This window comes from Phyllobates terribilis, unplaced genomic scaffold, assembly GCF_046119375.1.
Source record: "Phyllobates terribilis strain yellow unplaced genomic scaffold, ASM4611937v1 Scaffold_1__5_contigs__length_1240528914, whole genome shotgun sequence".
NCBI lineage: Eukaryota > Metazoa > Chordata > Amphibia > Anura > Dendrobatidae > Phyllobates > Phyllobates terribilis.
The window spans coordinates 1,186,219,029-1,186,233,169 of record NW_027362761.1 but is presented as its reverse complement, the minus strand read 5'-3'; the positions used below and the strand labels follow the sequence as shown (position 1 = coordinate 1,186,233,169).

The window sequence follows — 14,141 nt, the reverse complement described above, 5'->3', positions numbered from 1 at the left end:
TGAGCTCCTCTGCTCTGCTCCTCAGGCTAAAAAGACCCTGTCCTAAGATGGTGCCCACCATATATACTCCCTCTATGTGTGAGCCCAGGTGACTAGCACCCAATGAGCTCCTAGCTTTACCCAGACTACTCCCCCTATCTGCCCCTACACTACTGGGATGTTCCACCCCCCTCCCACTTCAGCCAGGGACAGACGCTGTCGTACCTGCACATATACTGGTGGGAGTACCGTTGTTCTGTCCCCCGGAAATGGGATGTATGTAGTGCATGCAGCCTACTAAGCTCAGTTCCACACTCCATCCTTACCCGGGAGTGGAATACCACACCTCTGGCTTGATGTGTAATACCCCTGTAGCAGCCGAATCCTCAGGGTGCTACATTGACATGCAGTGCCCCATAAATTATGCGCCCCCTGGGCCGTGGGGTACTCGGTAGCCGTGCCGGTCGGTGCTGGGTATGTCACGGTGGCAGTGACCCGGTCAGTGACCCAGGGCGGTCAATTAAAGGAAAAGTAAATGGGAATAAAGGTTTTGGAGATAATGTTCGTGACGCCACCTGTGCAGCTATATGGGGCCACCGCTGCGGTGCAGATCCTCTGGAGCTGATGGTGACGCAGCAGAGAGGGTTCAGCTCTCCACAGGCAGAGCTTAGCTCCAGGGCAGTGTAGATGATTTGAAGAGTAGATGTTGTCGGCTGGGACAGTGTCGAGCAGGGCTGAGGGGGCAGGTAATGGACAGACAACACATTAATGGCGGTTTCCTCTTAGCTTTACTTGCTGCTTGGCAGAGCAGACCAGGGCACGGGTACTGGCTGGTAGTAGAGGTCCGGGCAGCCTGCAAGCAAGCTGGGGATCCACCTCGCCAGGTGGAGTTGTAGCCCTTCCCTCTGCGCTATTCTCTTTGGCCCTGCTGCCTGAAGATATGCTGCGCCCCTCGTCACTGAGTAAAACGTCTTTGTGCTCACCCATATGGCAGGCATCTCGGGCCTTCCTCAAGTGTTGCTCCCACGTGGCGGTGCTGGGCCTTATGGTGCTGCTGAGCCGCCGGGCGTCTGATGGGGCCAGGAGACCTACAGTCTCCTGCCCTCCAGATTCTGCTGCTGGGCCTTCAGTGCCCCACAACCATGGACTTCGGTATCCGGTTCACTTGCGCTTCTCTCCTCTGGGGCGAGCTTGTACACAGCTCCCTTCCCCAGGTCCTTCCTCGTCGCTGTCCTGTCTTCAACTCCTCTCAACTCACTCTTACAAACTGTGGCACCCCTGAGGGTTCAGTCGCCACAGGGGTACTACAACTGGTGGTGCCTCACTCTGTGGTAAGGAAAGGAGTGCTGCCCAGGACCCCAACACCTGCATCCAACACTACACTGCTCCAGGCTGGCTGGAAGGGCAAGATACAATGTGTTCTGCTGAGCCCTGTCCCTGGCTGGAGTGGGGGGAACCAGAGTGAGGGGAAACCAAGTAGTGGGTGTGGGTGGAGGAAGCAGTTTAGGGGAGAATTTGTTAGGAGTATAAAAAGGGGGAGCCATCTTAGTAAAAGGAGTAGAGAAAGCAAGCAGGAAGGAGAGGAGCAGGTGCTCTACAGGAGCTCTGCTCCAGAGTGGGCCTAGTAAATGAGGCCCAGCGGAGGAGAGAAGAGGAGGGGAGCAGAGGAGGAAGGCTCCGGTAACTGAAGGGGTCCCAGAGGTACGGAAGGAGCAGGAAGCCACCCGTATGCTCTAATCTGTCAAGTGTCAGAGGGACCAGGCCGCAAAAAGGGAACCGGTCCCTGGGCTAGTCGTGTCACTTCAAGTCTCGGCTAGGAAACCGGAGGCTTCTGACTTTTATGGTGCAGTTGCCATACTCGCATTCTAGCAGCCAAGAACGGTAGTCGAGTAGGACAAGGGAACTCCAGGTGTCCCTGAAGGATCCGAGGACACCATCTTGGGGCTCAGTTTGTGAGGCGCAGGGCAGGAGGGAGAGACCCAGCGCGGAAAGTCGACTGAGGAAACGAACATACAGAAAGGGGGTCCCGATAAGTACTCTCGAATTGCAAGAGGGACTTCAGAACCCCTGCTTGGTGAACTCAGCGTGACGCGGGAAGCGGTAACCTGTACAGTGTACCTAAGTAATCTAAAAAGAACTGTGAGTAAACTGCACTCTCTGTCTCTTTCGGTTATTGCCACTGCGCCATCATCCCTTCTACGCCACAACGCCCTGCATCCCATCCATCAACCCTGCCCCGGGGGCCCACTCCACCTGTGGGGAGCAGAAACATCCCAGCTGCCATCCCATCACCCCCGGAGGTCTGCAGCAGTGCCGGTAACCATTACCAGAATCCACAGGTGGCATCACGAGACAAACTGTACACTAAAACCCCTTTTTAAAGAGTGACCCAGAGGACAGGCCCGGGAGCCTACTGCCGTGATATCCTTCAAAGAAGGTAAAGGCCCGGGTACAGAGTCTCCCCCATATATCCCCCTGGGCGAGTCACTAACCCCGCCTCCAGATTCCAGTTGTTAAGGGGAGGAGCTCTCCTTTCTAGTCAGGAGCCAGGAAAGTGTTGTTTGCTGGTAAACCTGATTAGGGGACCCATCCGTGCTTCCAGGCATGGCATCACCCCCTATGAGGGAGGCAATGCCACTGTGGCAACCAGACTCCTGGGGTGCCACATAAACAGTATAATAACAGATCCCTCTAGAAAGTGTAATATTAGACCCCCAAAGACAGTGACATACAGTCTCCCATATACAGTATAATAATAGACCCTCATATGCAGTGACATAATTGACCCCCATATACAGTGTTATCACGAAGCCTCATATGCAGTTACAGACAAACTTCCAATATTAATCACACTCCCTTTACAAAGTGTCATCACAGACCTCAGTATAAGGCATCAGATATCCCCTATTTATAAAGAATAAATATATTACATACACAAAGTTTATTATGGACCTAAGAATTGAGGTGGCTTGTGCAGCCGGCAGCCGCCATGTGGGTGGCGCAGGTAGATCTCCGACACTCGGGATTGTTCTGTTCTGTCTTTATTCCTCTGTTTTAGTAGATTGAGGTTTTTCTTATTAGTGAGAGAAAACAGCAGAAAGAAAAAAGTAAAGTTCCACTTCTGGCCTATTTTCACCTTCTGCATCCACTGCTGGTTCAGTGTATTTTCACCTTCTGCATCCTCTGCCAATTTAGTGTCTTTTCACCTACCACATCCCCTGCTGGTTTAATGTCTTTTCACCTTCCGTATCTCCTGCTGGTTCAGTATCTTTTCACCTTCAGCATCCCCTGCTGGTTCAGTGTTTTTTCACCTTCCGCATCCCCTGCTGGTTTAGTGTCTTTTCACCTTCTGCATCCCATGCTGGATTAGTGTCTTTTCACCTTCCGCATCCCCTGCTGGTTCAGTGTCTTTTCACCTTCAGCATCCCCTGCTGGTTCAGTGTTTTTTCACCTTCCGCATCCCCTGCTGGTTTAGTGTCTTTTCACCTTCCGCATCCCATGCTGGATTAGTGTCTTTTCACCTTCTGCATCCCCTGCTGGTTCAGTGTCTTTTCACCTTCTGCATCCCCTGCTGGTTCAGTGTCTTTTCACCTTCTGCATCCCCTGCTGGTTCAGTGTCTTTTCACCTTCTGCATCCCCTGCTGGTTCAGTGTCTTTTCACCTTCTGCATCCCTTGCTGGTTCAGTGTCTTTTCACCTTTTTCACCCCCTGCTGGTTCAGTGTCTTTTCACCTTCTGCATCCCCTGCTGGTTCAGTGCCTTTTCACCTTATGCATCCCCTGCTGGTTCAGTGTCTGCGCAGATCCTCTTGTATAGGATGGTGTTCAGAGGTCAAAGCTCTGTGCACCCAGTGTTTATAAGGGATCTGTACACAGCCACAGCACTGTCAACTAATGGTCGGAGCCAGTGATGGACTGACCACCGGGGCATGTGGGGTTGCGACCCCTTAGTTAATTAAAGCACTCCCTGTTGGTAGCCATTACATTTCTTCCAAAGCCCGTGTTATCTGTGTGCTGTGATGAATGGCAGAACAGAACGTTTTAACCACTGTGCCTCATTCGTCGCGGAGGTCGGACGCTCACCTGCCGCTATTTTACCATGACGCCATCGCCCACTTAAAACCTTAAATAGAGGAAACCTCAGAGGGACTCGGAGACGAATCAAAGAAGTAAAAAAAAATATGTCTTAAGAGATGAAACCGCGGCGGGAAGGAGACGCTTCAGAGGAGAATCACAGGACCCTAGTCTCCATGGAGCCGGATGGGTATTTATTTCTAGGAAACGACAGAACAATGTGTGAACCTCATGTCACCAAGGACAAGTGTTCATCTTCATAAAACCCGAGATACAATCCATCTATAAAACAGCAGACATGAAAGGAGCTAGAGATCTAAAACGCAAGTCATGATAAAAACTGCAACAAGTATTCAGAAAAGGAAAAAATGTAACCGACAGAGAAGGCGACATCTATGGGGCCCGGCACTACACTGCCTCCTCTGCTTGTCATACCTGCAGCTGCCACCAGGGTGCTCCCTCAATGTGGATTTACACTGTAATCACTGGGGCCCTGGGAGGGGGGATTTATTAATTTCTGTTTTTTGATATTTTGAAAGTTTTTGATAAGTGGGTGGGAATTAGCAGGAGAGGGCACGGAGTGTCAAAATAATGATATGTCCTTAAGGATAGTTACTAACTATATTGTGGTCTAAAAGGGGCAGAGTTTATTTAAAATTGGTTCCTCTGGGGTGGGCAGGGGCATTACCAGGATGGACAGGGGCATTTCCATGATGGACAGGGGCATTACCAGGATGGGAAGGGGCGTTACCAGGATGGGCAGGGGCATTACCATGATGGGCAGGGGTGTTACCAGGATGGACAGGGGCATTTCCATGATGGGCAGGGGCGTTACCAGGATGGGCAGGGGTGTTACCAGGATGGACAGGGGCATTTCCATGATGGACAGGGGCATTACCAGGATGGGAAGGGGCGTTACCAGGATGGGCAGGGGCATTACCATGATGGGCAGGGGTGTTACCAGGATGGGCAGGGGTGTTACCAGGATGGACAGGGGCATTTCCATGATGGGCAGGGGCGTTACCAGGATGGGCAGGGGTGTTACCAGGATGGACAGGGGCATTTCCATGATGGACAGGGGCATTACCAGGATGGGAAGGGGCGTTACCAGGATGGGCAGGGGCATTACCATGATGGGCAGGGGCATTACCATGATGGAGAGGGGCATTACCATGATGGGCAGGGGCTTTACAAGGATGGGCAGGGGTGTTACCATGATGGACAGGGATGTTACCAGGATGGGCAGGGGAGTTACCATGATAGGCAGGGGCATTGCCAGGATAGGCAGGGGAGTTACCAGGATGTGCAGGGGAGGCGTTTGTTACAAGGTCTAAAAGTCCCTAGAAATGGTGACTTCTAAGTTTCAAAGTACCACGAATAATAGATCAAATCTACGAGTCTAGATATGACATTCTGGCTTACAGACACCCGGAGATGGGTGGAAATTATTACGAGGCGGGGTTTTTTAATGAATTTGGTGCATCTTAACCCAGATAATAGCCGCCCTTTAATTAGAAATTATTTATTTTTATATATATATATTATTTCTCCTTAAACATACTGTAGATTGTGTGGTGGACCAGCTTCCTCCAATAATTGCATACAGAGCTCTATCTGTGCACTCATATAGGTGCCACTTACAGAAGAGAGCATTTATAAGCACTCTTGATCGATTCGACCCAGTGCCCCATCGATCTTATTAATGGGAATAAAATAAAATGATAGGTACCCTTTAATAAATCCCTTAAAACCCTCCCCCCTAAATTTACACCACCCAGTTGTTTTGGCACATGGTGTCCCATTTCAAACCACACATTATTCCAATAATTTACGACCCCTTTTAATCTTGGCCCTAACCCCTTGTCGAATAAGTCAAAAGAGTGTCTACAACACTACATCAAAGTGATATAAGGTATTGAGTAGCAGATCACCTATATAAATCCATGTGCACTTAGCTCCCCCTAGTGGTGGCTGCAAGCAGAGAAAATTAAATGTCATTAAATGGGAGCTCTGCTACACCGATATACTACCCAATATATCTGCACAGCATTCTGGACCTAAAGTGATGCAATAATGAACAGTATAAGAACTAGTAGGACCCATGATATGTTTTGCTAGAAGTCCTTAGGATGTACTATGCATCTCCGGTTGTCCTATGCTTTAGGGACAGTTTTGATTTACAAATTTGTCCCCGGTGACTTTTTGATTGAATGAAGGCTCCACCTACTGTTTATAGTGTCACTTTATTTATCAAATTATGCCCTCCCCATAATTAATAAGCCTGGTATTTGTCACCCTATAGGGATTCACTGCCTCTTATAAAAGTTGCTGTCATGTAACATAATACATACTGTAGAGTCTTACTTATAAGTAAAAGTGAAGAATTTGCCATTAATTCACATTTTCAGCACAAATGTTTTTTTTTTTTTTTTTTGCAATTTCCTCCTGATACTTGCAGTATCACTTTTCACCACTGATATCTCTAATAGGATTCAATGCAATAGCGCCCCCCCCCATTAGTACTATGAATAAAATGTGGAAATACTGATTTGTGTAGATTTTTTTGTTGCTGTAAAAAATTATCTTTCTCCAACAATGATGATGATAATGCTGTTAACCTATTTCTCTATCCCACAATGCACCTCTCTGCTCGAATACATTCCTTGTAGTGACCCGCAAATCTCGTGAAATTAACGAGTTTGGCTTTGTTAATCATTTATTAATGTGTTTTTCAGGTCGAAGAAGCCCTTGAAATGGTGAAAAATGCTACAAATGAGCAAGACCTCGCCCACCGCTTCAAAGAGTTTGGCAAAGAGATGGTTAAACTGAATTATGTAGCAGCAAGAAGGCAGCAGGTACTGTGAATTGCAATACATTCCTGTAACATCGCCTCTAGCTCACGTGATGTGGGATTATCATTATGAGCACCATTTACTTAAATGCATTTATTTGTGGCTCAAAATACTTATTTGCCATTTTTTTTTTACTTTGAGTTTCATTAAAAATTGTTTCAATCATTTGGCATTCTACTGCCTGAAGACTGAGTTTACTGAGAACCTGTCAGTGAGCTCATTCTGACTGGTAGCTAATTACTCCTTTACCTGTCTTAAAGGAGTTGTCCACGTTTGAGAGCAAAGTCTGCACATGCTGTCAGGATTTTCCTGATATTGTCGGTGCGAGCGTTCATGACATGCATATATGTAGTCAGGTGCCGACTGGTCGCCTTCAGCTTCTTTCATTTCACTTCTATTGAGAGACAATGGATGAGACTAGTCGGTATGGGAATGTGTGCATGTAAATTGTAAAAAATGCGTTTGCTACGGCAATACCAGAAAAATCAGTATGTGCACCTCACGTGTCATGATTCAGAAGTCTGCAGTCACAGAGTGCTCCGAAATCTCGACAACACCTGTACGTTCTGTCTCTTTCTTCTAGGATAATGGACTAGTTACATCAGCTACAATATATTCCACTCCATACAGGACAATTCTTCCACAGCAATGTTTCAGTTACCTTTCAAATCTTCATTATATGTAGGGCAGAATCACTCCCATCATCTACCTCCTCAACTTAATGTGCATTTGCATAGGGCTTACTCTGCACCCTACAAAGCTGGGGCAGCAAGGGATCAGACGAAATGATTACCCTGTCCCTTGAGGAGTGAGCAGATGAATTCTAGCTAGATTTCTTTAGATCTCCCTGCAATACTGATCTGATTGTTCAGGCTGCTCTTGCTCTTTTTCCTCCTTCTGCTCCTGCTTCTACTCTTGCTCCTGATTCTGCTCTTGCTCCTGCTTCTGCTCTTGATCCTGCTCATGCTCTTGATCCTGCTCATGCTCTTGATCCTGCTAATGCTCTCGCTCCTGCTCATGCTCTTGATCCTGCTCATGCTCTTTCTCCTGCTTCCGCTCTTGCTCTTGCTTCTGCTACTGCTTCTGCTCTTGCTCCTGCTCATGCTCTTGATCCTGCTCATGCTCTTGCTCCTGCTTCTGCTTTTGCTCCTGCTTCGCTCTTGCTCCTGCTTCGCTCTTGCTCCTGCTTCTGCTCTTGCTCCTGCTCTTGATCCTGCTCATGCTCTTGCTCCTGCTCCTGCTCTTGCTCCTGCTCCTGCTCATGCTCTAGATCCTGCTCATGCTCTTGATCCTGCTTCTGCTCTTGCTATTGCTCATGCTCATGCTCTAGATCCTGCTCATGCTCTTGATCCTGCTTCTGCTCTTGCTATTGCTCATGCTCTTGCTCCTTCATCTGCTCTTGCTATTGATCCTGCTTCTGCTCTTGCTCCTGCATCTGCTCTTGCTATTGATACTGCTTCTACTCTTGCTCCTGCTTCTGCTCTTGCTCCTGCTTCTGCTCTTGCTACTGCTCCTGCTCTTGCTATTGCTCATGCTCTTGCTTCTGCTTCTGCCCTTGCTCCTGCTCTTGCTACTGCTTCTACTCTTTCGATTGCTCATGCTCTTGCTCCTGCATCTGCTGTTGCTCTTGCTTCTGCTCTTGCTCTTGCTCCTGCTCTTGTATCGGCTCTTGGTTCTGCTCCTGCTTCTGCTTCTGTTTTTGCTATTTCTCCTCCTCTTGTTCTTGCTTCTACTTTTTCTTGTGCTCTTGCTCCTGCTTCTACTCTTGTTACTGCTCCTGCTCATGCTCCTGCTCCTGCTCCTGCTTCTTCTCCTGCTTCTGTTTTTGCTCCTGCTCTTGCTCTGCTAAGCTATAGTTTGAACTTTATATAAACTTTGCTGTTCCCAAACAGCTTAATGCAACCAAAACCAAAATACTGAGCTGGAATATAAACTGGTATATGTGCAAATCGTAAGAGCACATTCACACTTGGGCTCTTTCATAGAGAAAACCAAAGAAAATAAAATATTGCAACCAAGCAGCACATGGTAGACTCAAAACATGAATGTAATCCCAAACATTGAAGTATTATTGTAACAATGTAGCCACCCATATAGCTCGTAGCAGTAGTAATGTAGCAGTCTATGTTGCTCCTAGTAGTAAGAATGTAGCATTTTTGTTAGTTCTTGGTAGCAACAATGTAGAAGTCCATGTAGCTCCTGGTAGTAACAATGTAGAAGTCTGTGTAGCTCAAGGTAGTAATAATGTAGCAGTTGATGAAGTTCTTGATAGTAAAAATGTAAAAGGCTGTTGTGCTCCTGGTAATAACAGTGTAGCAGTCAGTTCATTTAGATCCTAGTAGTAACAATGTAGCAGTCTGTGTAGCTCCTACTAGTAACAATGTAGCAGTCTGTGTAGCTCCTACTAGTAACAATGTAACAATCCTTCTAGCTTCTAGTAGTAACAATGTAGCATTACATCTATCTCCTAATACTAACAATGTAGAAGTCCATGTAGCTCCTGGTAGTAGCTATGTAGCAGTGTGTATAGTTCTTATAAGTAACAATGTAGCAATCCATATAAATCCTAGTAGTAATAATATTGAAAACTATTTAGCTGTCACGCAAGGTGTGGGAAAGAATTAATACAACACAGAGAGAAGAGGGAAAGAGAGCTCAAACAGTAGGGAAAGGGGGGAGTGGAGACCGTCTAGTCTGGTCTAGTGTCAAGCTGTCTCAAATACCATCCCTATATTGACTCTTCACTAATCACTGACTTTCCCTGGCATATGGCGAAGGCTAGGGAAGGAAAGAGATGAGCACTAGTCGATCTCCACTATACTCAATAGACAACAAGGGTAGACAAATGGGGAAATTGATTAGCTATAGATGACTCCAAACAAATGCGCACATGGCCTCAAGCTTCAGAGAGGACAAAGTACTGCTCTTGATAAGCCTCACTAGTAGAAATGAATGTCGCCGGCACCTCACTCTCAGATACATCTGGTATTTATATTCCCAGGCCAGGGAGCTAATTAGCCAGAGGGAGGTAGACGCTGGGTCCTAGAGACAGCCAGCCTCTAAGAAGATGTCTGTAATGCCAAACGCAGAGATCTCCTGCAACCAACTGCAGGGCGACTGTCTGTCACCTCTGACACACCAGTGACAATACCCCCCCCCCTACGAGTGGCCTCTGGACACTCAGGACCGAGTTTCTCAGGAAAAGAGATGTGAAATGAGCGAACCAATCTGGGAGCGTTCACCTCTGATGCTGAAACCCACATCCTCTCCTCTGGACCATAAGCTTTCTGTAACGGGTCTGGGAGGCGGAACCTCTGGGCTACTATACAAGGGAGCGGTCCTTGTAAGGGAGCGGGTGGCGACCAGGCAGGCAGTCACAGCAGGTGACCGGGACAGTCTCTGGGTGTACGGGCAGGAGGTCACGGCAAGTGATCAGGGCAGTCTCTGGAAGAACGGGCTGGAGGTCACGGCAAGTGACCGGGGCAGTCTCTGGAAGAACGGGCTGGAGGTCACGGCAAGTGACCGGGGCAGTCTCTAGGTAAAGGGTAGGTACGACCTGTGATGGCTGAACCTCCAGGTAGGCTAGCAAGGCAGATGGAGGATGTGTGCTCCCAGGTGAGCAAGCGAGAGTCTCTGGAATAGCAGGTGGTCACAGCACGTGACGGCGGAGCCTCCAGGTAGGCAAGCAGGCAGGTAGCGGAGAAGCGCTCCCAGGTGAGCGGGCAAGAGTCTGGAATAACTGGTGGTCACAGCACGTGACAGCGGAGCCTCCGGGCAGGCAAGCAGGCAGGTAGCGGAGAAGCGCTCCCAGGTGAGCGGGCAAGAGTCTGGAATAGCTGGTGGTCACAGCACGTGACAGCGGAGCCTCCGGGCAGGCAAGCAGGCAGGTAACGGAGAAGCGCTCCCAGGTGAGCGGGCAAGCTGGTCCATAGACAGACTGACCGGAGTTGTAAGGCAGACCGTCGGACCTCAGGCAAGCAGGCAGGTAGCTGATGTGCGCTCCCAGGTGAGCGGGCAAGTTGGTCCTTAGACAGACTGACCGGAGTTGTAAGGCAGACCGTCGGACCTCAGGCAGGCAGGCAGGTAACAGGAAATCAGGCAGGATTAGGACAGCAAGCTGGCAGGAATCTGGCAGGTAACTGGCAGGTAACTGGCAACGGGACCTGAGGGCTGAAGCAGAGTAGAACGGTGCAACAACATTGCTCGGGCACCTCCATTTTGGAGGAGGTGCCTTATATATGGTAAAGTCCTCCGGCCATTGGCCGGGGACTCCTTAGGACGGCGCGCGCGGCCCCTTTAAGAGGGAGGGAGGGCGCGCGCGCGTGCCCTAAGCACAGTGGCCGGGAAGGAGCGCGCGCTGCCAGCAGAGCGGGAGAGGGACGCCGGGCACGGAGCAGAGTGGTGAGGGGAACAGCGTCCCTGCCTAGCAGAGGGCAGGGACGCCGGCACTACACTTTCCAGTGCACCAAGTATTGCAGAGAACGAAGTTGGAGATGAGAATCTACAATCCTCGAAATATGGAACTCCAGATTACCATCAACCATTACTGGGGGCGGTGGTAGAGGCACAGGCTCAAGAGGTTCCACATATTTTTTAAGTAAGGACCTATGGAACACGTTGTGGACTTTAAGGGCCTTAGGAAGTTCAAGACGAAACGCTACTGGGTTAATGACGGCAGTTATTTTATAGGGACCAGTAAACCTAGGTCCCAGCTTCCAAGAAGGAACTTTCAATCTTATATTCCTGATAGACAACCACACAAAGTCATTCACATTCAGGTCCGGACTGGGCAAGCGTTTTCTGTCAGCCATACGTTTATACCTGTCTCCCATGATATTTAGATTACTCAGCACACCCTGCCATACCGAGGAGAGCGACAAAGCAAACCGTTCCTCCTCAGGAACTCCTGAAGCTCCTCCCCACTAAAGGTACCAAACTGTGGGTGGTAACTGTATACACCGAAGAACAGTGACCTGCCAGTGGATTCTTGATGATGATTATTAATCAAGCTCCAGAGAGGACGAAGTACTGCTCTTGTTAAGCTTTACAAGTAGAAATGAATATCGCCGGCACCTCCCTCTCAGACACACCAGATATTTATACACTCAGGCCAGGGAGCTAATTAGCCAGAGGGAGGTAGTCGGTGGGTCTTAGAGACAGCCAGCCTCTAGGAAGATGTTTGTAATGACAAACGTAGAGATCTCCTGCAACCAACTGCACGGCGACTGTCTGTCATTTCTGACACACCTGTGATAGTGTCTTCTGGTAGTAACAATGTAGCAGTCCTTGTAGCTCCTAGTAGTAACAATCCTTCTAGCTTCTAGTAGTAAAAAGGTAGCAGTCTGTGTAGCTCCTAGTAGTAACAATGTGGCAGTACATCTATCTCCTAGTACTAACCATGTAGCAGTCTATGTATCTCCAAGTAGTAACAGATGTAGCTGCCCATGTAGCTCCTAGTAGTGACATTGTAGCAGTCTGTGTATCTTCTAGTAGTACAATGTAGCAGCCCGTGTAACTCCCGGTACTAACAATGTAGCAGTGCAAGTAGCTCCTAGTAGTACAATGTAGCAGTCCGTGTATCTACTAGTAACAATGTACAAACCCTGGCAAAAATTATGGAATCACCGGGCTTGGAGGATGTTTATTCAGTTGTTTAATGTTGTTGAAAAAAAGCAGATCACAGATATGGCACAAAACTAAAGTCATTTCAAATGGCAACTTTAGAGCTTTAAGAGACACTAAAAGAAATCAAGATAAAAAATGTGCTACTCAGTTATGGTGATTTTTTTCCATACCAAGCATAGGGGAAAAATTCTGGAATCACTCAATTCTGAGGAAAAAATTATGGAATCATGAAAAACAAACACACAAAAGAACACTCCAATGCATTACTAGTATTTTGTTGCACCACCTCTGGCTTTAATAACAGCTTGCAGTCTCTGAGACATGGACTTAATGAGTGACAAACAGTACTCTTCTTCAATCTGGCTCCAACTTTCTCTGATTTCTGTTGCCAGATCAGCTTTGCAGGTTGGAGCCTTGTCATGGACCATTTTCTTCAACTTCCACCAAAGATTTTGAATTGGATTGAGATCCGGACTATTTGCAGGCCATGACATTGACCTTATGTGTTTTCTTTCAAGGAATGTTTTCACAGTTTTTGCTCTATGGCTGGATGCATTGTCATCTTGAAAAATGATGTCATCATCCCCAAACATCCTTTCAATTGATGGTATAAGAAACCTGTCCAAAATATCAATGTAAACTTGGGCATTTATTGAAGATGTAATGACAGCCATCTCCCCAATGCCTTTACCTGACACGCAGCCCCATATCATCAATGACTGTGGAAATTTGCATGTTCTCTTCATTCAGTCATCTTTATAAATCTCATTGGAACGGCACCAAACAAAAGTTCCAGCATCATCACCTTGCTCAATGCAGATTCGCGATTCATCACTGAATATGACTTTCATCCAGTCGTCCACAGTCCACGATTGCTTTTCTTTAGCCCATTGTAACCTTGTTTTTTTCTGTTTAGGTGTTAATGATCGCTTATGTTTAGCTTTTCTGTATGCAAATCCCATTTCCTTTAGACGGTTTCTTGCAGTTCAGTCACAGACATTGATTCCAGTTTCCTCCCATTCGTTCTTCATTTGTTTTGTTGTGCATTTCCTGTTTTGGAGACATATTGCTTTAAGTTTCCGGTCTTGACACTTTGATGTCTTTCTTGGTCTACCGGTATGTTTGCTTTTAACAACCTTCCCATGTTGTTTGTATTTGGTCCAAATTTTAGACACAGCTGACTGTGAACAACCAACATCTTTTGCAACATTGCGTGATGATTTACCTTCTTTTAAGAGTTTGATAATCCTCTCCTTAGTTTCAACTGACATTTCTCATGTTGCAGCCATGATTCATGTCAGTCTACTTGGTGCAATAGCTCTCCAAAGTGTGATCACTCCTTTTTAGATGCAGACTAACGAGCAGATCTAATTTGATGCAGGTGTTAGTTTTGGAAATGAAAATTTACAGGGTGATTCCATAATTTTTTTCCTCAGAATTGAGTGATTCCATAATTTTTTCCCTCTGCTTGGTCTGAAAAAAGTTACCCTTACTGAGTACCACATTTTTAATCTTGATTTCTTTTAGTGTTTCTTAAAGACCTAAAGTTGCCATTTGAAATGACTTTAGTTTTGTGCCATGTCTGTGATCTGCTTTTTATCAACAACATTAAA

At 47.3% G+C, this 14,141-nt stretch overlaps 1 protein-coding gene across 1 annotated transcript in view; it reads left to right on the top strand.

Moving 5' to 3' along the window:
- Positions 1 to 14,141, top strand: part of LOC141210089 (catenin alpha-2-like) — a 592,305-nt gene that overhangs the window by 459,020 nt on the left and 119,144 nt on the right. Inside the window, exon 5 of the mRNA XM_073664707.1 lies at positions 6,787 to 6,906. Within this exon, the coding sequence (XP_073520808.1) occupies positions 6,787 to 6,906 (120 nt within the window). The remainder of the gene's footprint in view (positions 1 to 6,786; positions 6,907 to 14,141) is intronic.